The sequence below is a fragment of the Centroberyx affinis genome, unplaced genomic scaffold, assembly GCF_046629955.1.
Source record: "Centroberyx affinis isolate AG114_WGS23_722 - 3 ecotype Tasmania unplaced genomic scaffold, CSIRO-AGI_Caff_v1 ptg001173l_1, whole genome shotgun sequence".
Taxonomy (NCBI): domain Eukaryota; kingdom Metazoa; phylum Chordata; class Actinopteri; order Beryciformes; family Berycidae; genus Centroberyx; species Centroberyx affinis.
This window is the reverse complement of record NW_027279703.1, coordinates 422,540-447,113: the sequence shown is the minus strand read 5'-3', so window position 1 is coordinate 447,113 and position 24,574 is coordinate 422,540. Positions and strand designations below refer to the sequence as shown.

The 24,574-nt window shown below is 41.2% G+C and overlaps 1 protein-coding gene across 2 annotated transcripts in view; it reads right to left on the bottom strand.

Moving 5' to 3' along the window:
* Positions 1–24,574, bottom strand: part of igsf21a (immunoglobin superfamily, member 21a) — a 179,374-nt gene that overhangs the window by 5,260 nt on the left and 149,540 nt on the right. The window contains exons 5-8 of one of the 2 annotated variants that reach the window (XM_071524295.1): positions 19,600–19,715; positions 9,335–9,815; positions 3,890–3,990; positions 768–960 (exon numbers count right to left, since the gene is read on the bottom strand). In XM_071524295.1, coding sequence (XP_071380396.1) covers positions 768–960; positions 3,890–3,990; positions 9,335–9,815; positions 19,600–19,715 — 891 coding nt within the window. The remainder of the gene's footprint in view (positions 1–767; positions 961–3,889; positions 3,991–9,334; positions 9,816–19,599; positions 19,716–24,574) is intronic. The other variant, XM_071524296.1, reaches the window with a different exon arrangement.

Sequence of the window (24,574 nt, the reverse complement as noted above, 5' to 3'; positions counted from 1 at the left end):
TCAGCTACAATATAAGTGATTTGATTAAAACAGCGCTCTCTTGATTGACAGCGCCCTCTGAAGCTCTGAACAGCTCCGGAGATCCCAGGTCTTCCAACAGTGTCCAGAATAAACAGATCCAGAGCAGCAGGACACACAGATGTAGTAGAGTCAGTAAGCAATCTAACTCCCACATCAACGTAAGTAAACGAATGACTTTCAGGTTCGGATGAACACCATACCAGCGAACAAAGTGCTTTTCTAACACTGTCAACAACAAAGATCCTATTATTCCCTTGTGGGCCTTTAATGTGACTGTTGGCGTTTGGTGTTTAAGTGAGTAGGAGTGGTACAACACATGCCAATGGTGGGATAGTCACTAAATCCCTTGCCACAGACTACAGTTATTCTTTCATACTGCAGCCTTTAGAAGAATATGTTGTTGAGCCAATTAGTGATACAATCTCTTATTAATCACACACTTAGTTTCATTAATAATTCATACCTAAAAGCGGTCACACAAATCTCTTAAGTATTTTTCAAAGATATTGTAGATATATTAAATGAATTTTGTAGAATTATATAATTCTCTGTGACATTTAGCTGTGTAATTGTATAAGCGTTCCAGATAATTCTTGTAGAGTCAAGTTGTACAGTCACAAAAAAATGTTTGATATTCAGCATCTTCTAAATAATTTAACAAATCTAAATGTGATCTAAATTTAGCTGGTTGAGTAGTAGCCACTGGAACGGGGCCGGGGAAGTGTTGCAGAGCAGCGCGTACGTACCAAAGACTATGAGGCGCGTGTGCGTATCCGTGGAGCCCAGAGGATTCTGGGCCGTGCAGCGGTACATGGAGCCGTTGAGCTCAGCTGGCACTCTCTCCAGAATCAGCTCCTTCCCCTCTCGCTCGGCGCTCCCGTCCAGCAGACGGCCCCCTACCCGCGTCCAGGTGAAGAGGGGCTCTGGGAACACCTCATTCTATCAACACCCAGTACCCAGATGGGATGGAGAGAGAGAGAGAGGAGGGAGTGGAGAGGAGAGAGAGAGAGGGAGAGTGGGAGGAAAGGAGGGGTGAGAGGGTGGCGCAGAGAAAGTCTGTGAGGCTCAGCCAAGAGATTAAGAGCAAAGGATACATGAATAATACAAGCTCCAATTTTTCCCCCTAATGCAACGGCAAGTTAACAACATGCATTAATAATCAACACTTCACTTTACAACAGTTTTTTTGGCCTCACATTTTTGAGCCCTCCAGAGAATCCCCCCATTCCCAATTTAAAAATATAGTACTCCTTGAAGCAGTATTTCATTCATATCAGTGGGCTGACGTGTTCATAGATAATAGGAAAACGCAATAAGAGGGCGAATCTTTTGTAGGTTCTCCCACGGAGGAATAAGGCTTTGCTTCTCACCATCCCAACACTTCAACCCTCCCCGAACACACACACACATGCATACACACACACACACACACACACACGCACACATGCTCACACATACAATATGTCTTCTCTGCCATCCACTTGGTACACTTTGAATAAAAGCAATTGGAATACATGTCAGCAGAGAGGGCTTTCAGTGCAGTAAGCGGTTGGTGGCACTCAATCCTTTTTCAGCCTATAGACCTTATAATACCAAGACAGAATGACTTATTTCTTCCTAAAGAAAACAATATAATTCAACAGATGGAAGGTCCACAGTGAAAATTCAGTGATAGCTGCTTCAAAAACATGACCTCAGATGTCTTTGTGTAGAATATGGAGGACCTTCAGTCTACACCTACACCTGTATTTGGTTCGTTTAGGTTCACACTGACAAATTCTAAACAAACCAGGGCATGAACACAACAGTCACACAGACTCACAAGCAGGTTGTTTGGTTTTGGTAACCTGTCATCCAGCGACATTAGAGATTTTGGCGCCTGTGTGGAGTCAAATCAAATCTGATTTCAGTCTTTGTAACTTTAGCTAAAGCATGATGGACTGGCCTGCGCTCTTTACTGGAATTTACCTTCTCTGGTGTTCATACCAGTGAAGACCACATGAAGGAATAGCCTAACATGAGCATCAGTCCAGACTGTGGTTTGCCCTCAGTTAATTTTGTTATGTTAGGCTTTCCAAGCATGAGTCTCCCTACACTCGTAAAACTGCACATTTTGGAGTCGTTTTCTGTATCAGGCGATCTTGGTGCAGTTATCTGAAGAGCACCCGAGTTCAAATCATATCATTCTCACCTTCCCAAACGAACCAAATGCTCCAGAGTTCAAATAGAGCGCTCTAAACATGTTTGATTTGAATGTGCCCTTATAACTCTGTGTGGGTTTAATAGAGTGAAACTGTTTGACACACTGGTTTGTCATTGTTGTGACTAAGCTTGTGTGAATTGTCTAACCTTTCGAAATAAACGTGTTAATAGGAGTTCTCCGAGCTCAAATGACGACAGTAGGGAAATGAGTTGGTAGATCGAGACAGGCTCCTGGCAAAAGGTCACATTAAGATAAAAAACACTGAAAGGTCCAAGTGAGACCTTCCTCTCACATATCCCTGATGGCCTACCAGAGCCCAAATTACAAAAAGCTCTGCTCCAGTGAAAGCATCGGTGCCTTGTTTAACCTCATATGCACTAACAGTGTGAGGATCAAGTAAAGTAGCACAAACTAAAACCCACACTGTAGGATGATCATCCATAATAAATTCCTGAAACAATAAACCGCAGGGGAAACTGGCATCTTTTTTTTTTTATCATACTATAAGAAAGGCGAGAGGCAAAATTATGCGTCTTGACACACAATCTTATCTACTTGTGAAACCCCAGAGCCTAGGCCCAGTGAAGGATAAGGGAAATTTGCTTTATGATCAATCTCCATGCACTGATGCCTACTGCTGCCGAAGGGCCCGATTGGCTGTATGCCACAGTCAAGCCTGTTTATAATAACCATTCTTAACACTATTCAAAGAATAACTCACATAACCCTGAAGTCAGCGGGCAGAAATATACACATATACATCTGTGCAGTCTATAGTCTGGTGCACTAAACCAAAAAAGGCACAGTGCATTAATTTTACATTGAAACGTATCATAGAAATGGGAATAAAATAAAAAAAACAATACACCCGCCTTATCATTGCCAGAGATTCCTGAAGCAGTGACTGAGAAGTAACAAAGGCGATTTGTGCTGTGGTCCATTAGCATGTCCTATCAGGATTAGCCCTATCCTCTTCACCTGACTGGCTTCAGCTGACTGGCTTCAATGTGTCATCCCCGTCACAGAGATCTGGATCATCCACAGGCCATTCACGCCAGGGACACGGTCTTTTTTTGGCAGGGGATGACAGTGACACAAAGACAATCTCTTTGCTTTTACCTTTCACTCCTTCTCTGGGATTATGTAGCAAGAATTCTGCAGGCAGCAAAAGTATACCAGCTAGCGTAGCATGCATGCCTGTTGGCTTAGAATGATAGACAGGGGCAATAGTGTAACAAAGGAACAACAGAGACTTCAGTTATTCATAAACAAATGGATTTGTTTGAGGTTATTCATTTTGAATTTAAGGAGTTTTATACCCCGAGGCTATACAAAGTACAAATAGGAAACAACCTGAAAGGAGAGGACTGTTTTCCTAACCTTTGAATATTTTACAGTATTTTACAACCTACACACCAAAATGTTCAGTATTTAAAACGTAAGAATGCAGTTACATTCAACGAAATTGCATTTGTTCATAAAATAGTGAACAAAATGAACGTTTTGTATGCATACATGAACAGACTGAGGAGATGTCTATAATATATTTCTTGCCCAGTAAGAATGGTCATTATAGCAGAAAACTAGACAGGCTTAACTGCATACGTCTCCTCCGATCCCAGACTGAACTTGGCCCTCCGGTTTCACTTAAACCCATGCACTTACCCCAGGAGATCCTACCTGGAATCCTTGCACAGTGATGCGCACCGTGTCCCCTACCTTTGCCCTAGTGGGGGACATCAAGAGTTTAGGGCCCTTAGGAGCCGCTGAAAAGAGAAAAGAAACAAAGAGAGAAAGGAACTGTCATCCTACTGAGCATGGAGAGCAAATCCTGCTGGACACCTGTTTTGTCACAGGGGGAGAGAGACAAATACAATTTCCTGTCAATTAAGGTCACAGGGCGAGAGGCGAGGGACCTGCAGGTTCTTTCATCCAAAGGACTGTGCTGGATTTATTCCCCCTTGGAGAGAAAAGGAACTAAATTGGGTAGATACTCATTACTAGAGGAGAATGGGAGTGCACCGGGTGGAGTGTGGAGGCGGCGAGATAAGGAACACTCAGGGAGCTAATTCCCTTGTCTTGGTGTGGACAGCAGCACCCAGATGGCTTTCATTTGGACCCTCTAAAACAATGGGGTTCAGGCGGTAGAGGAGGAGGGAGATTCTAATATTCTGAGATTGTAAGGGGCCAGTCCTGTGTATGTAGTGCAGAGATAAATTGAGTGATTTGCATAATGTTATAAAAAGGCACGTCATTTCTTTATGGCTAAACTTCACGATTTACTGTAGAATATCATGGAAGAGTAGTACTGCGAATGTCCCATGAATTCTAGGGAGTGCAGGGGGTTAAACTGGGCCTACATAAGCAGGTTCTGCATCGTTTGAGTTGATTAACAATTCCCCTAAAGATAACTGCATCACACGCTGTGTGATTCCACGTGTTAGACAATGGACTAGGCAGCACACGCAATAAGACTTAAGCTAAGGGCATCCTATAAATAATTCCTGTACAAGTCCACCTCAGGAGTTCTCCAATTAATTCAGTTGAAACTCTCAAAATAAATCATTGGGTGCTTGTTTTCATTGACGAGTTAAACTAAAGGATAAATAAATAAACAGATAAATGACCTCGGTTTTTAGCTATTAATCAAGCCACAAACTGTCCACTGTGGCTAATGAAGCACGGCCTTTTCTGAGGCAGCCACTGACTCCAAGCCTGCATCAGCCTAATGGATAAGGAGTTACATTGTCACATTTGTAAAGGGGATTGAACATGTGCATTGGTCACATATATCACGTCTATGGATCCTTTCAGAAAACAGAGAAAACTCCCATACTTTCCTCAGGGTATTCACACTGTTGTATTCAGATGAGTGTGCCGCATTACATGGAGTTGTTAGAGAGATGCTAGACAAGTGAAAGAATGGGAAGAAAGGCTTCACAGCCGAGTTCTGGAGTAATTTCAGCTGCTCAACACAAAAAAGACTACTTACTACTCTGTAAATTAATAAGGAAAATCAACTTTGTTACAAAATCAGGGCATGATAGTGCATAGTTGTCCAAAGTCGTGCAAAGTTTGAGAATATTGGCCTGAGCTAATTAAAAAGGATTCAGTAATTTTTTGAGATAACAGGAAAATATTGGCATATTTATATTGGCAAACTAACCAAAGTCATAATGTGAGCAGTTTGCATTTCACAGGATACTTTTGGCATGGCGGTGCGAAGCGCTATCATTCCACCTCCCACACACTAACGGAAGGATATTTTTAAATATTGGTGTCATGGCGTCACATAGAGCTTGCAAGGCATATGGCCGGGTAGGATGATGGCTAATTTCTGGGATTGGCTCCAACAGCGACAGTTGGCGTCCTACGTCACCACCTTTGATTAGGACAGCATGCAATGTGACGGACGTAACGCTGCACTCTCTGAGGGTGATGGCCTCACAGGGAAAATGAGCCAAGGTTCCATAAGACCGTGTCACCTAAGACCCAACCCCTCCAATTCACAACAAGGAACTGTTATCACTTCTGGAGGGGTCATAGAACAAACATGCCCTCCAGAAAAACAACTGCGCACCCTGCATCAGGTGTGCTTTAATACCGAGCCAAGACACCAGCAGGTCTGCCCAGCGACATAACAGACTTGCGTGGCTGCGAGTACATCTTAAGCGGGCGAAGAGAACCTGTCGCATTAGCTGGGTGACTGGTTTCACTGAGAAGGAAAAACTGGAGAGGCACGCAACCAAATTTAAAAGGCCTGACTGCTGGATCATTGTATCACGGTGAATCCAGCACTGTGTAATGACTTTCATGGATTCTAGGCTACCCAAAACTGGGAGATGAGAGAGAGGGATGAATGTGGAATTGAGATGCGCACACACAACAAAAATATATATTCGCACAGGCACACAGACAGTCACACACATACAAATACAAATACCCATACGCATACATGCATGTACACACACAAGTCCCGCCCCCCAACACACACACATCTTGCACAGACGCCTTCCTGAAACTGAGCATCTGCTCTTTGATTATCACGGTCTGGTGAAGGAATGATTGGTAGATGTGAGGAAGCCTGGATCTTTTCTCACTGCTGTACAGTGTATGAAATGAGAATTCCACCACTCATCTGATGCTGCTGAATAATAAACACCTTATTCCATATAAATCCAGGGCAAAGAGCTGGTTTTAATTATTAAGATGCACTGTGTTCATGAATACAATCTCGGAGCAAAGAATAGCCGGGGCTTAGATCTCACAGAGGTGTAGCACTTTCTGAGACACTCCCAAGGCCCGGCGCCAGCCCAAATCCATTTGTATGGCAAGCACGAAGCCATTCATGAATATTCATTAAGTGTAATACAACATTGGTCGGTTGTCAGACTGTCGCTCCGTCTCATGTGGCAATATTAAATCTCTGAAAGATTTATTACTTATGGGCACTGCAAAGACCTCCTTTTCATTTCCTGACCAAACACACCTGAGAGAACCAAGAGACTGTGTATATACAGTAAGACAGATCCCAAACGCAATTAGCCAGTTATAGCTGCATAATCTAAATGGCTGAGGTATCTAAGCGACGGAAATCCTTAGGTGAGCTGTTTTATGCAGTCACTTTAGATTAGAGTTAAACAATGTTCGATTGCTCTAAAAATTTGTGAAGCGTTTCTCTGTATGATATGAGCCAATTCAAATGAAGGACTCTGTTGCACGTAACCTCCGACCTGAATCACAACACTATTACTTTTCATACTCTGCCATTCCAAGATGGATCAAGCCCCAAGCAGGTCTGCGAATGCTTTGAATTTCAAGTGTGCTCCAATTAGAATCAACAAATGCACATTTTCTCTTCTCTATTCTCTGGGTGGTGGGAAAAAAAGAATGTCTGGAGATGCTCTTTCCATCTCTTTAAAGAACAAAGCTAGTGATAAATTAATGACTTCAAACGCAGCAGAGAACAAGCCTTGTCAAAATATTAGAGCCTTTGACATTTAGCAAGAGCTTCACGGGGCCCATTCCCCTCTGGGTGTGTCATCTGTTTTATCGTCAACATGTGAAAGAAGCAAAGAGCTGTTAAAATCCTTACTGCAACACTTTGTCTCATGAAGACAGCTCATGCCATTATATCATCAACTGACACTGCTGTCTCAGTCTCGCATGTGATATACTGTATTTCCATCTACTTGGGATGTGAGATTAGTCGGTGACAGTTATTACAGTTTGAAGGGCTTTCTTCCAAAGCGAGATATCCCCCGTTTGAAAAAAGTGACACTACCAAATGACTGGTAGCATAGAATCAAAACATTTTGTAACTTTTTAAATGAGGGTAGGTAGCTATCTTAAGTCCTTGGTTGGCAAAAGCAAAAACACTTTTACAGACTGGATCGTCTATATTTTAGAGACGATTGGATGATTAAAGCTGCACTAGGAAAGGTTTTTATCTAAAAATACACCTGTTTTAACAGACTGAATCATAAACTGGGGCTACAACAGAAAGGAGTGTCCCATCCCCACTAATTGAGACCCTGTAGATTTGCCCTATTTGCCCAAATTTGGCTATGGACACTGGCAGAAAATCTTCTTGGCGCACAGGAAGTGATGAAACGAAACTTGCAAAAACATTGATTATTGAACCTGCTTTTTGAGAGCATCTTGGTTCCTTAAATTGGTGGATTTTGCGTTGAAACAGGATACTGGGGCAGGACATAATGCAGGGAGGGATCATTCAAAAGTGTAAACCAATGGGACATCAGTTAGGAGGAAAAAGCTAGTTTTATTTGATGGGAAGAGGCAGGAATTTTTATTTATGCCTATTGGTACACAATGGCGTAACGACTAAAAATAGTTTTCCAGGAAGTAAATGTAATGGTATTTTGATATGAAAATACAAGAAAATAATATTTTTGTAATTTTTTTTGTCATTTATTGTGAAATAGGTGCATATTATGGCATGGAAAATTGGCAAACAAGGTGACAAAGTCTATTTTTCATTTTGTTATGACTAAGTGCAGACCTGCAGTTTGCCTTGTTTGCGTCTTTCTTGTTGTTTCTTTAACCTTGACACCTAAGGCTTAGTTTCTACAATTAATAATCTTAATGGAGGTGGCTCCTTCCATGTTCATCAGCTCAGCATGGCCATAGACGCTCACCAGCATAAGAAGAGGGACACTTTTAATGAGATGAAATGTAGTGATCTGAGATAAAATCCTGACAGTGAGACACAGAGCAGCAAGCTAACATGTACCAGCTGCAGTCTCATTCAGCGTCTCCGTCTGCCTTCAACTATCACTAGCATCTCATGGAAGGTAATATCTCTGTTTATCATGTCAGCGCTGCATGGCTTGTCTCCAGGAGGACCATGCCGACATGGTGAGGGGTAGTGAGGTAGTGTCTCTCTTGGATCACTCACTATGAAAGCTTAATGAGGACTTTTCCCTAAAAGTAAGACTACTTGATTCTGAATTCAATATCAGCATTGCATCTTCCTCTGCTTTGATACTTAACAGTTCAACAAACAAATAATCCCACTGCCACAGTGTTTCTCTCCTTGAAAGGAAAGTGATGAAAGTTAGAGGCCATCCTTCTGTATAAAACACTAAGGCGTAAGAGTGAGGAGCTTAAGGGAGGTGCTTATTGGAGTTAGAAGCAGGGCAGCATCACTGAGACCGTCTTTCCAATGATATAACATTGGTCAGTGTGTCTAAATTCTCATTTGACTTCTCTAATTCAGGTTGACTTTTTCAATAACGGTAGTGAGTTAACTCAATCTAGCAACAGACAGCTCGATGAATTGCCCTGTCAGTCACTTTGAGTTTTGCATTCACCACTAAACTCGCAATCTGCTCGGCTGTAACACAATTAAGCAGCATCAAATGAAAATCAGTGTTGTTCTGAGTACATTTGCAAGGGAGACATAAGGGGACCCAGTCGGTTTCCAAGCGAGGCAAGGGGATGCAAGGAGACAGCAGGAGATTAGAAGGGGGAAGAAATGAGAAAAGGGTGGTGTGTGTGTGTGTGTGGGGTGGAGAACAGATGAGAAAAGGGGAGTGGAGAGGAGAGGAGAGCATGCAAAAACAAGGAGTTTGTCTGCGTTGTACTCACCCAGAGTGACCTCTGTCTGCATGGGCATGGACAGCGCCGGGTGCTTGACCTCGCAGCTGAACAGGGCGTCGTTGTCCAGCTGGGGGTTGAGGGTCCAGGTGAGCCGGGCCTGCACCAGCACCGAGCCGTCGCTCTGGGGGATGTGAGTGTGGCTGAAGTAGTAGAGCGGGTCTGTGCTCTGGACCCAGCGGGGGAACTCCCGGCTCACCACCGTCTCTGGGATGACCTCCGTGGCGGGGCTGGGCTCAGAGGCCTGCTGGCCCTGAGTGTGCACACGCTGGGGGCTCTCTGTGTACAGACGGGCCGACCGCCCCTCCGGGTCCAGCAGGGAGAGGGACCTCTGCAGCTTGGTGTCATCCAGGTCCCTGCTGATGAGCGGCCTGGCTCCTCTCACCCCCGCTGAGCCGCCTCCCTCCTCGGTGGCGGAGGGGTGAGTGTAGGAGATCACCTCTATCAACTCCCCATCACGCTTGAAGTATACCTTGGAGAGAGTAAGGGGTATTGAAAGAGAGGGGGAGGGAAAGAGATGTTTGAATAAATGAAATAATAATACATTTTATTTATATAGTGCTTTCTCAATAACTCAAAGCACTTTACAGGACAAAAACATGAAAGGATTTAAAAACAGCATTAAAAACAATACAACACAATTCTTCGCTTGCTTCTCTAAAAAGGTAAAGGTAAATGAAAGAACAAGAGATGTAAAGACATATACATCTCTGCACTATTTCTTTTTTACTGAACGTCAGCAGAGCAAAAATGCGATAACCAGCTTCAAGAAGCGGCAGTAGATAGAGCTGAACTGTTGCTCATGTGCAACGTCAGTCCTGTAGTATTGTGTGCTGCCACTGAGCAGGCTTTCCCGGGATATTACAGGAGTTTCCTCACCATTTCATGAGTCTATTACCATCTCTGGCTGCCTAATCTCCTGACAGGGAATTCAAGCTCCCGTTTCAGCACATAACCTCCAGATATTAGCATTGAAATAAGGTTGCATAGTCACTTGCCTGTGGCGTTGCTATTTTGGAAACAGATATGCCTCTTTTTTGTTGTTGAAGAAAAGAAAATTTAATCCACAGCTTTTTTGGAGACCTTTGGTCATTTGAATTCAATTTGCCCAAGATCAAAGTGTCATTACTGTATACACTGCATTTCACTGGCATTGTTTCAGGTTTTTGTGAGGAGTTGGTTGAGGCATGCTTTGATATGGTGCCACCTCAGGGCCTGATGCCTGTAATGGGTAAATAGCAATAATGAGTGTAAACAAGTAAGCATAAGACCATGTTCCTGAGGAATAACTCCAAATCACTTCATATATTCACATCCACCAAAGGGAATTTATAATCCCTTGCATGACCACAATATAGCTTCATAATGTTTGCTATAAGCCCTTTTTCATTAATAATTATTCACCTTTAAAGTCACAACCTACAATTTGTTTTCTACAATCCAACAATACTAACTGACTTAGTACTAAGTTGAAAATATCTTCAACTCTGTAGATACAAGACTGACAGTTTCGGACACTGACACTACTGTATGCTACATTTGGGCCTGTGGCATTAAATTCAGAATTCATCATAACCAAAAATTTTAGATGATTAGATTAAATAGATCTTTAGGTATATTTTCAAAATACTGTAAAGCAGAATGTGGGCATAAATGGACAGACAGACATCATCAGCTAGGCCTATGACCCACACATTTATGTGTAGTATAGTATACGTATATGTGTTTCATTCCATTTAACCTTTATTTTAGCACCTTTATTTTAGCACGTTTAGGGGTGGGGGCCTCTTTTTTGCCCCCATGTTGGACATGCTGCAAGTTGTGCTGTGTCGCTGTGTTGTATCACAGTATTTATAGCTAACCCTAACTGCTTTCCAGTACCTGTCCTTGGAGCAGGCTGGTACACACACACACACATGGGGTTAGCTGCCCTTGCTCAGGGGCACTTGGGCAGTGCTGGGTATTGTCAGTACCATGGATCAAAGAAAAACCCTTCAAATTAGATGTCCTTCCTAACCAACCTGCTGTACTTCCCCATGAGCTCTGGTTTTGCTCTCTGTCCCCATCTACCAGCAACACTTCCAAAACAGGGACAGGCTGCAGGCATGTTCTTCTTTTAACCCTCTTCTTGGATAAGCATGTTTTTTTTGTTTGTTTTTTTCCTTTGTTTGTTCATTTTGGGATTTGTTTGATTGTAGAGGTTGCATCACATGCAGTTATTGTTTCAATATTTATTAATTAGAGGAAAAATAGATTGTGGGACTAGAAAGTAGATGTTTTCCTTTTCCATCTAGCCTATCAAGTCTGATAATAAATGGTTCTGTTCGTTAGTGAAATTCTGAGCTCTCGCTTCATCGCAGTCTGTTGTTAAAAGATGAGACATGAACCGCTGCGCCTACAAGTACCGTCTTGGTTTCTAATTAGTGCACACACACGCAGGATAGCCTATGTTCTTTTAAAAATAGCTCCAGCAAAGATAAGTGTAGCCAAGGTGCAGTGCAGACAGGTGCAAGGATAGCCTATTATATGTTCTTTTAAATTAGCTTTTCAAAAGATTGGCGAAGATAGGGTGCAGGTTGTGTCAGGTGTTATGATATGTTTACATTCTTTTGGGAATCTGCCCGCGAACAAAAATGGTAAGATAATACAGCTGAGCTAACAAGGCCCATGCTTAAAAGAGCCAACAGGCCTACACCACATTTAATACATCTATCTTGTGAACCTACATGGATTGGGTAAATAGACTTCTAAATGTGTTTGTCCATACAAGTATATGGATTAGAGCCTGACCATGCATGTAAGGCTGATTTACATGTCACATTTGCCTCAGTTTTATCATGTGAGAGCATTCAATACCAATCACCATATCTGTGTTGACCTCTTGTACACTGTGCAGCACCTGAGGCTGAAAATCCAATAGCGTCAGGGGAAGTAGAAACATCCCGCTCAAATCTATAATGACCCCATTGCCTCCCGAACCTCCTCAATCTCCTGCTCACTCCTACTGCTACTGAACGACTTGCGAGGAAAAGAAGCTTTTTCACTGTGTATTAAAACAGCTCATTAATTACCACAGCAGGTGGAGGGAAAGCAGCATGGATTAGAACGATCCATGCACCTGTTCTGTAGCTTTTACTGGACAAAATGGTGTGGGTACACAATAACACCTGTGTTGGCTATGCATTGGTATAATAAGGACCTAATTCTGAAGGCCCAGAGAACTTTGATTTGTTTCTGGAAACAGTTACAGACAGGTATGTTTATACAGTCTTCATTTCCAGGGACAGAAAATAAATATATTGATTTAAACATCTACAGTACATGACTTTATAGTGATAAAGTATGGCACCATGTGGACTATCTGGACCAGTCAGGAACAATACCTTTACTGCGGCGCTTTCCTACAGCATAAGATCAAGCATCAGTTTACCTATTCATAGTGATCCCACCATGACAAAATATCTTTCATTACCACCTGTCCGCATGGGGTATAAGAAGAGGAATCAATGAATGTTTCATCAAAGACCTGAATGAATGGGATGACAGATATGTAGCTGCAGGGAGAGAGTGAAGTGTCATTTCTGTGTCGTTATCCTGCAGTTCTATTCCCTTTTTATTTCTCCTTTCATTACTAGGAAGCAGATCAAAATAATAATGGAATGTGACAGAACGATATGAAATGATAGAGAAATGTCTTGCTGCGGGCAAGTCCATGTTAAACCGAACCAGTGCAATGCACCATATGCTGTGTATATATATATATATATATATATCTATATGTATATGCATAGAAAACTGAAGGTGAAACCTGGACAGTTTTATGTCAGTATGTGGGACTCTATGCTAGGGAAGTGTCTTTCTGTGGGCATGTCCATGGTAACTTGTTGGATTATATATATAGAAAATCATAAGCCTGGAATTATGTCTGTCTGTCTTATCTGGGCGGAGTGAAGTTCTGAGATACTGAGCATCAAAGATTTGATTTGATCCCAGCCGGCAAAACTGATATGTACCTTCTATCTTTTTAAATATTTAACCCCAAGAGGTTATTTAAAAAAATAATAATAACAACACCACACAAGCATAAAGTAACATTCAGTGGTCATGAATATGTGGATGATTTTGATGAAAAAGAAACAAGGGTCAGATAGGACTCACAAAATGTCTTTATATCTTTGAAAATGTCTAACCGCATATAGGGAGAAACCAGTCATCACTTTAGACCTGCTCTAAATTCTATTATGCTACCTGTTAAATCGTTAAAATCTCATTTTCCACATCTCCATGTTTATGAAAGGCAAATGCAAGAGAAAAAGCATCACGTCTTTTCATGTTCAAACGGGAGAGTAAGCACGCTGATTAATTTTCAACAAGTGATGGTTATAAACATTGAGGATGTCTTCAACCTTGATGCATGTCTCCAATTAATGGTTACATTTCACAAAGTGACATGGGCACTTTTGTTGTGTATGGCTTTAGATGAGTGCCCTTTTAAGCAGTTATCCTGCATCTATTGTGCATTAGTACTACAGACAAGGCTTTCTGGAATGTCATACAATAGAATCAAATGCACACTGTTTTTAATATAACAGAATTTATAAATTCAAATGACGAGTTACCAGATCATTCTTTGTAACTTCAAATAGCTGAAAATAGCAAATTTAAACTTTGAAGTTTTCAAACAATTCAAGACAATATATTTCCTTTGGTCTACACAGTTTGGTAGGTAATAGATTTCGCTGCTGCATATGATTTGGAAAGTAGTGCTTGCTCTCATGTAATAGGGGGCTTTTGAATGTTTTTAGTGCTGTTGTTGTATTGTCCCCTCACAGTTGGTGTTACTGCACGGAATAAAGTGATTATCAATCACGCCTCTGTTATAAATCCTCAAATACTTCATAGTCCAACGTGTTCAGACAATCCAGCCAGACACAAACCACTTACTTCATTCTGAAATGAATTAGCTCAGAAAAAAAGAGAGATATGTAATTCTAAGCAGTAGCCCAAACACAATGCCATGGCAGTAGTGAAATTAAGCTGGGATGGCATGAGGAGGGCTTTGCATTTTGCCAGTGAATAGACAGTGATGAAAGCACCTGCACTCCACATACTGCCAAGCCGCCCCCACCTCACCAACATCTCAAATCCAAAACCTATTTGAAAATGTAACAATAAACCTTTTCTTTTCACCCATTGGTCCAAATACACCTTGTTGTATGTTGCTGCAATTAATCATGGTGATGTCAAAAGGACAAGGCAATAATTTCCATGGTGACAGAATGATTCAATGAGAGAGCGGGAGCAAGAGAGAAAGGGGGGGAAAGAGGAGAGAGGCAGAGAGAGGGATCCTGGCCATGACTTAATCATCGCTCGTTCTTATTATTAACTGTCATTATCTTTCCTCTTTTCAATCAGTGCTTGCTTGTGCTCTGAGGATGTTCTAATGACTGTCACTGGGAAGCTATTATTGATATGCCAGTGGCTTGCTTCAATGACATCAAATGCCGACAGATCTTGAAACATAATATCAGGCACTTTTTATGCATGCAGTCTATTATATCCTGCTCTCTTAAAGCTGCACTTGGCAATTTTTGCACGTTGTTGGCTGCTCCAAAAGGCAATGAGAAGTAACTGTTTGAAAAATGTGAACTTCAATACCAACACGTTACGTCAGTAAACTGCACACAGCACGCTCATGTTTACCAACCCCGCCGGTCTGTGATTGCCAAAGGATACCAAAGGGATGAGAGTGAAGATCTAACGTTGGTGAGTCCAGCTTTCTTTGGACTGAGCGCTTGCTCACTGCTGTTTAGAGAAAAGTTTGAATTTCACTTTTAACTTTTGATGTATTACTTCCTGTGAGCAGAGAAATGTACATATCCAACACCACAATTACTTTTAGGCAAATGAGGAGAATCTACAGCGTCTCAATTAGAGGAGATGGGACGCAGTTCTTTATTGGAGCCCCAATTTGTGAATTAGGCTGACAACAGTGCAGCTTTAAACTATAGTTTGGGATGCAAAATGGGTTGCCAAACTACTTTTGGTGGGTCCCCATATGACAAAACTAGCAATAAACTTTATTAAGACTGGGTCCCCGTATGACAAAACTAGCAATAAACTTTATTAAGACTGGGTCCCAGGACAGGAAACTAGATTTCTTATTTGGACTATTCTGGACATCAGTGTCTTATTCCAGTGACATCAGATGAGGACCGCTTCTTAAACATAATATGAGGCACTTTTATAGAGTGCAGTCCATTATACCACCGTTTCCATAATAATGTGTGAGTGTCAAAGTGTAGAGTCTGTGGTAAAGCTCAGGTGGAGATGGGTTAGTGAGGGCTATGGAAGCTGAATGTTTTGGAAACTGGCGACGCTTTGATTAAGTTTTGGATTGCGGCGACTATTTTTCATTCCCTCCGTCTCTCTCTTTCTCTCTCTCACTCACTCACTTTCTCTTTTTTTCCTCTCTTACTTTACTCTTACTCTTTCTTTGTCTGCTTATATTGAATTGTTTATTTGTTGTTGTTCTGCCTGTTACTTAATGATGCTGTTGCTGTCCTCATCCATCCGTCTCCCTTGTAGAGCAGATCCTAAACCTCAGTGAGATTCATCTGGATAAAGAGAGGTTGAAGACGTGAAATGATTAAATAAACGGACATGCTTTAAAGTACTACAAATGGCCCAACTAAGTGTAGTAGTTCTTTTAGTCTTAATTACAGACGATGAACACAGGTGATGAACACAAAAATTACATATTTTAATAATCACATAATTCAATGTAGGCTATTCAGGAATTCCATAAATGATTCTCACAAGAACTAAGGTTGTGTATACTTTGGTACAGTTCAAACCAGATAATTCAGTGTTACAAATACAATAGGATGATAATAGTTAGCAGCTGTTAAATGCTGGCTGAATAAATCGTGTGCTTTCTTTGTAAGTTGGGAGCCACTACTGAGACCGGGCTTGCAATGATATGACATTGAAAATAGAGCTGACAACAGCTCATTTTGCAACAAGCCCCCGGGCAGCGGCACCGACAAAGACTAAATGAGTTTCATCAAAAAGCAAAGGGAGCCGTTTGAAGTTGCAGTCACATAACCAGGCCAAAGCGGCAACGTTCAAGCAAATACTTACAAAGCTAATAATGAGATTTTGTTATATAGCATGACTGTGGACAACAGCATAAATACAACAAATGGTCACAGTTTAAATGCAATGTTTGTGCCCATTCTTAAAATTGAACGAGAACCAAGTAAACTATAATGCTGTATGTACTGTAGATGTACAAGACTCATGCCACAATTGTGAGGTTTTTTTTATGTTGTAATGGCCTTTTTGTGACCCTTTATGGACTATAACATTAGCTTTGGTGATTTTTTATGACAACCACTGAATATGGTATACTACGGCAGTAACCTACTATAATATACTAAATTACACTATAACAATAACGTTTTAGACAATAAACCATTCTGTGTCAAATAATATGTTTTTATTTAAGTTATGAATAATTTTAGCTGTGCTGTAAAAACTTTTCCCCCCCATAAAGTTTTAAAGTGTTATAGGAAAAGAACATCAAGTATGCAACATGGCAAAAAATAAATATGCAAGTAATCTCTCTAATATCTCTCAAAGGAGTTAAAACTTTTTTTCCATGTCATTTTAAAATTAATATTTTCCTCTACTGGCTAAGGACCACAGTACAAGATCTCAAAGGAGATTAAAGAGAAATTTGCACTGGGGAGCCTAGAGAGACTCCACTTATAAAATCTATCTATGAAAACTGTCAGAGTTTGTTTACTGGGTTTTGATTTAGTCCTACAGTACAAGGCAACTTTGACAGGCCATGATCAACTCTCCACAGAGGCAATGTAACTTTCCAAGTCAACAAAGTATTTTCTTCACTCGCTTTACTTGGACTGTGCAGACAAGACTTTGTGTCTCGTATCTTTTCAGTGCAAACACAGAGGCTCTCCTCTTTGCTTACACAATATATAATAAGCAAACCTGAATAAGCTTCAGTCCAGGCATTTTGCACTCTTACCCAAATTGCAAATTGTAGAGTTAAATTTCCAAAGATAATTTTCTGACTCATGCAATGGCTTACCAACATAATTTTTGTAAAGATGTGTATGATGGGAGCATTAGATTGGCCACTTTAAAGTTTGCTTCCCATGCCATTGTGAATAAGACATTCACAGGAACAATGAATGTTTCTTCAAAACTTTAGTTAATAGTGCAATGGTGAAGGTTTTTAATCTGCACACAGCTATTAACTACAGTGGCAAGTTAACATTATGCCATCAAGCCTTTCTGTCCCTGACATTGCCTAGGTTTGATAATCATTGACTATATCAATAATGCCTGAGAAAGTGTTTTTTAAACTGTGGTTACGGGCATGAGAGTGACGCATGGTGCAAGGTGCAGAATTCACAGAACAGTTGGAGAATGTCTGACAAATCTGATTACTTGGTTATGTTTAGTCTATTGTTATACAGCATATCTTGTCTACACTTATACCCAGTCCTGTATTGTGTAACCGTGCATTCACACTCCGCAAAAACAAAAAAAGTATGTCAATCTATGCATTTTCTCTATTTTTCTAAGAGTAATAAGAAATGATGTAAGTTTCTTTTTTCATTCTCTGAAAGGATGGCATTACCGCATGAAACACAGTACATAAAACGGATTCCTCAGTTCCACTCTAAGATATCATTGCCACTTGAAACATGCCACTCTCAACAATAGACAATTTTGAGTCATAGAGCTGCTGGATCAAATTACCCCAAAATGTGAAAGGCTTTAACGCACTGCCAGGCAAAATCTCAACAGATCTTATAATGAAGTAAAACTTGTTATAGTCTTTACTTATTCATATCAAATATAAGAGAAATGCAATGGAGTACTTGAGAGCAAAACAGCTACTAAATATCCTTTTAAATGTTTTTTTTTTTTTTTTTTATCTCATTAAGTCAGTCATTCGGTTCACTTGCTCGCTAACTCACTCACTCGCTAAGATAATTATCAGCAATGTGAGTGACTCTTGGCCGGTGACACGGAGAGAGTCCAGGCTCACTGACCATACAGAACCTTTAAGATCTCTTTTCCTCCATTAAGCGCTGAAAAAGGATCCAGCGGTGCTGAGCTTTAATGGCTTAAGACTTCCTGCGATACCGCAACAGGGGAGTGGACAGGACAGAGGAGATACCTCACTCATGGTCATCACACAATCAAGCAGGAAGCACCTGAGAGACGGAAATCATATTCACCTTGTATTCACCTCTCGCTGGGTTCATAATTGCAGGAGATAGGTGTGCACAGGGTCTGGAGTCCATTACCATACACCCACGGACAATGATTAATGACCCGGTGGGGACGAACAGCAAGTGGCTGCGCTCAAACAGCGTTCTCAAGCTCATACGCCACCGCACACAGGAGCATGTGTTTCGGATATTTGCAAGACCTTGTCCTGCACTTCAGAAAGTTGAGGCAAAAGTGTGTGTGCATGTGTGCCTCGCAAGTGTGTGTGTGTGTGTGTGTGCGTGATTGCATGATCGCCTGTACTTATGCACGTGCGCATATATGCGTCAGTGTGTGTGCATGCGAGAGTGTGTATAATCGGGTGTTAGGGTGTGCAATGATAATTCCGTGTGCAATCATTACTATCATGTCACTGCGATTAGATGAATTACTCTCACTGTGACCATCAATAATATTAATGTATCTGTTTCCTAAATCTGATCTACCTTTTTTAATGACTACATTGCATGACTACATTAGCGCTGGTAATCAATCACAGGCCAATCTCTAATGAAGGTGACAGTAGTATGCTGTGACGGCTACTTTAAATGACTGCAGGAATATACTGTATGTGTGTACTTGTGCCTGGTTTGGGCTGTGTGGAGCTTGATCTAAATTCGTACACTAAAGTGCTGTATCCACCAGGCTTTTTTAGCAAGTAACGCTAAATAGATGCTTGCAGGAAGCAGTGGGATCAAGGATCCTGCTGCTGTCATGCCGCTTCTGAAAACATGTTTACAGAGTGATTTTTTTTTTTTTCTGAAAAGTTCAAACATTTGTAGCGCTCTCCGTGCCGATCGCTAAAAAACATACTAAGCCCTAATAGCTGTCAGGAACATGCGACGCAGTGTCCCTGCCATTGTAAACAACAGGAGAGAGAATGTGGTGCTGTATAGACAGGTTCCCACTGGACACACAGCCATAATGCATGTTCAGCAGCAACTCACCGATGGGGCAGGCTTGCCTCCCTTTGCAGTGCAGACGAGAGTGAAGTTCTGGGCTTGGTATCGACTGAATGGGGCTGGAGTGTTCTCTGCCACCACTGAGATGTTGTTTGGAGGCGCTGTGGACGACAGGAGAAAGCCTTATGAGACAATATCCAACACACCTTACAGTTAAAGGAAAATTCCACCCACAGACACTCTCACACAGTTAGATATCATCAATCTGTGATGTCCAATGGGTTCCAGGAGTTATTTTGACATGAAGTGTTGTAATTTACTCTTTTTGGTGTACCCAGTTTTCCCTCAACCTGCCTCGTCTACTTCTACTTAAGTTAGTGTTCTCCTACGTTTCGCAGAATGGTTTTCGAACATCCACCCAGCTGTGGGTCAACATGTAGGTGGAGGGAGCAATAGCAATAGCATAGTAAGAGCAAGCAAGTGAGAGTGGAGAGAGAGCAATACTGTGGTATACTGTGTCAGGCTGTTCATTACAAAAAAAGCCCAAAACACAAAAACACAACATGTCTTGTTGCTGCATTGTGTTCTGGTCTACTGAGGCTAGAAAAACTAGAAAAACTGGTATCTCTTCTACAGTGGATTTCATCATGTTTGATTGCTGAATGTAGGTACAAAAAAAAAAATGGTGAGTCTAGAAAGGAGCCCTCTTTTTGTTTTTCCTTATATATTTTTTTTAATTTTTGTTAAATGTCCACCTTTGGGTAAAAATATAAAGAAGAAATGAATATAAGAAGTGGTATGTTAAATGGAAATAAAACTGCAAATGTATTGGACATATCTGGTAAGCCTTTGCTTGTTGCACAACACTGTTTTGTCTGCTAGAAGTGCTAACCAGCTGGTTAGTGAGCTAGCAGCTGCTCAGCTAACGTCAGGTGACGTTGCCGTGATCCGCTTTTTATTTTTCCTCACAAAAAGCGCTCCAGGCAGCGCTTTTTCCACATCAAAAAACGATATGTGTGAACGCAGCCTTAGGGTGTATTTTTCCTTTAATGCACATGTAGACTTGAATATTGCGTAATGATGTTACAACTCGGTCTATCTGTACCATATACATAGGGCCAGTTGCATGGGTGAAATTCAAGGACCATAAATATATATATCTGTGTGCATATACAGTATATAATGACAAAGGACCCGCTTTGAGAATCTCTTGAAATGGTAACTGATTGGTTGGGACAATGTGTTCAAAGATCCCTAGGGCTCATGTGAGTCGGATGAGGCTGGTAAAGGAGCAAATCTCATGCATATCATATCACTAACCCTCCGTATGAATCTCTCTGGGGATCCCTGCAAGTATGTCATGGCAGTGTAAAGAGAAAACATGTGAGCAAGACTTCACAGCAGTATAGGAGCAGTGGGAGGAGAAGGGGGTAATGAATGGAAATCTCCCACATCCCCCAGAAAATCAGATGTTTGACATGCGGTACTGTCATTGTACTGTGACATGGGTATGAATGTGGATTCTTCACATAGCATCTTGTGGCTGATTCACTCCAGTATCAACAAGCCGATGATGACTAACTATAGCAGATGATGGCCAGCTGCATGGGTGAAAATCAAGGACCAATTGAATTTTGAAGAGGACTGTAACATCACAGGCACTTTTCACAACATCAGCTGAAGAGGTTGAAGTGGCTGAGTGTTTCATGTATACTGTATATATCTGCATGTCTTGCCTTTCTGAATATTTTCATGCATCGTCGTGGGTGGGCATTAAATATTCTGTCTGCCACATTATCGCACAAAACATTTCCTGTGAATTTCCCTCCACATTTACAAAAAAAGAGGAAGCAGAATGTTTTATGATTACCCAAATTGGCGTGAGCTTTAATCAGAATGGGGAACGTGTGTAAAATCTGTCAAGGGGGAATGTGTGTGTGAGGTTAGAGAACATTTCTGAATCCACGAGGCACACTTTAAGGCATACAAGGTTACAAGAAAGGTGATGAGGGGAGCAATGCCTTTTCCACGTGTCACTTTTATGTCTAAATCTATCGGGTGGTTTTAAACAGACATGCCACGGCGATTAATTGATTAAAAGGAAGGTGGGGGCTTGGGGAGATACAGCTGCTGGCCTGGGTGCCTCTCTGTTTCCACACCTCTTAATTGCTTATTGATGGAATTCATATGGTTGTAAATTAACCTTAGAACACCCCATTAGCTCTCTGACAGGCCTGTCTCAACTTGGCATATGATAAGCTGTCAGAGATAGTCTGATCCCGACCAACCGTGCTCCCAGACATACAAGTAGTCTCATGTATTAAAGTGGCTCCAATGTGGGGAAGTTGCACCAATATGCGACGCGAATAATCACACAAAACTGCTCTCCTTTATAGATTTATGATATTGATTGCTCTCTTCCATAAAACAACATTATACGATACATTTTAGAGAGTGGCCACAGTCCAATAACACCCTCCTCAAATTCTTGTCTGAATGCAATATGCCTCAAGTATTATGTAGTTAAGAATTATGATCCATTTTCACAATATTGTCAACACACCACACCAGACGTTTAATTTAGACAAAGCTAGTCTGGTAAACTGCAGTCTTATTATATTAAAAATGACTGATACAGATTGGTTCAAAGTCATGGCAAAGAGATGCTTTGTTTAATTTGAGTGAAATCATGAACAGAATCTTGTAGCCTAAATATTGAGATGAATAATTCCTCACTTCGGTCAGCTTTTTTCAGGAGAACTACAGGTTGATCATTACTCAGAGTGCTCCGTTGCTCTCTGCCCCGCAGTAGGTGGGGAGCCACCTAATGGGAGTCATCAAAGCCAAAGACACAGCAATAAGCCTTGGTGCAATATTTGACATGATTAAAACCAAGACCTACCATGCATAGAACATAATTTGCAAACACAACAATCCTTTAAAGGATTAAGATGGTTGTCGGTGATGATAGAGTTTAAGCCTTTCATAGCTCATTTAATTGCAGCTCTCTCTTCACCCACTTCTTAAAGGTTGTGATTTTTTTCTTCCCTTTGCTTTTGTGCTGCTGTTTTTCTTTGTGGCAAGCTGTCTGTTGGATGTTTGAAATGGGGGCTCTGCCTATCTGCAAACACTTGGTGAGGCATGCATACCAATTTTTGTTTTAAATAAATAATTACAATTCTTTCTAGACAAGGTTAGTGTCTAGCAAACCAAGTAAAGGGAAACTTGCGAGTTGAAATAATAAAAGCTACCACAGACAAGTTTGCTAAACAGTAACTATTGCAACAGGCAAATCTTTGAAAAAAAATCTAAAGCAACGAAACTTTTAGAAAAAATAAGAAATGTCAATATCTTTGACATTCTGTTGGAGGTTTCTATAAAGACTCAAAAGGTTTGAGCACAGATACAAAAATTCCAAAGTTTCTCCCCACCATACCTTCCTCTCCTTTTCATAATGAAAACAGCTACAGAGCTACAGTATGTACAATTCAGGCAAAAGTACTTCTGCGCTATGTGCCTGGCATTCTGATTGCCACAGTTATTTTGTCTCCTCGGATTTTATTTACACCTTCGTGGAAATGTATACTATATATTTCTTTTGGTCTGGGTTGGGTGAGAAAGATCTAAAAATGTTTTTATATCCACGGCACTGATCTTATTATCTATTTTTCGCTGTTGTGTGAGAACCTTGACACTCCAATTTTGGTGATTTTCATGTTTTTCGCTTCGATTGAAGGATTACATGGACCTCTATGGGTTGAGGAAATTCCCCGACCTCTTGGGCTTATGAAACCCTTTCAAAACCCATTGGATAAACTCAGAAATGCATTGTCATTTTCATCCGACACTTTGGTCTCACAAAGACAATCCTGAAATACTCTTGCGTGCCCCTGCATTAATGGCAAACCCTTACTTGTCTACTGACAATACCAGTGCTATACTAGTTTTACTGATAATGGTCCCTCTATCTCTCCTTTCTCACATACCTCTTGTTCTGTATCCTCAAGCACCATTAACCTGTTCACTTAAAAAAAAAAAATACAGTCCATTACATTCTGGTTTCTTATGCTATACACTGGGCCAGGTCCCATGGTTATACTATACCATGGCTGGTTTCAATGATATCAGATGAACACAGATCCTGAAGCCTAATGCATTGTTAAAGTGTAAAAGTGTGAAGTCTGAGGTCCCATGAGTAATTTCTGCTGACTGTCCCCAATGTTCAGACAGAGGTGGTAAGAACACCCTTGCACATCCCTGCATTAAAAGCAACACTTATCCACATAACTTAGTCCACACACAATAGTAGTACTGTGTCAGTTATATCAATAACAGACCCTTCATCTCTCTTTTCCCATCTCCTTCTTGTTCTATATCCTCAAGCACCATTACCCTGCTATCTTAAAAAAAAAAAAAAAAAAACTGCAAATGGGATTGGAGAGTGTGCAGAACAGGAGCACGTTTAATGCTCCCAAGAGACTGCTTTCCCTGGCCTGATAATTAAGGGATTTAGAGCTCTGGAGACAGCTGGACTCACAAAAAAACACTCCCAACATCCCCCTGTACTAAGCACTCTGGCCTCAGGTCCACATCTCTAGGGGTTTATTTTTAGAGGGGGAGGGGGAAGGTGGTGGTGGTGGTGGTGGTGGTGGTGAGGGGAACTCAAAGGAAGGGCGCCAAGGTCATTCCTTGGCTTTCTTTCACTGAGAGTAATTCAGCGATAAGTATTTGATGAAGCTGTACTTTTTGATCGTGAGCCCAGGGGTCCCAAAGTAATCAGTATGAATTTTGAATGGCCTCACCGAGCTAAATGATTGTGCAAGGCGTTTCGCTTCTCACTGTGATCAGATCAAAACCATTGGAGGATTACTTTCTTGACAAATAATCCCTCTGAGTGACAGCTTAAGAACAATGTCCAGAGTAATGAATCGCTCTGGCACTGATGGTCAAAACTGCTTAGCATTGAGATCAACTCTTAATTTAAGGGCTAGAATAGACAAGTAGTCAGTGAAAAAGTTTC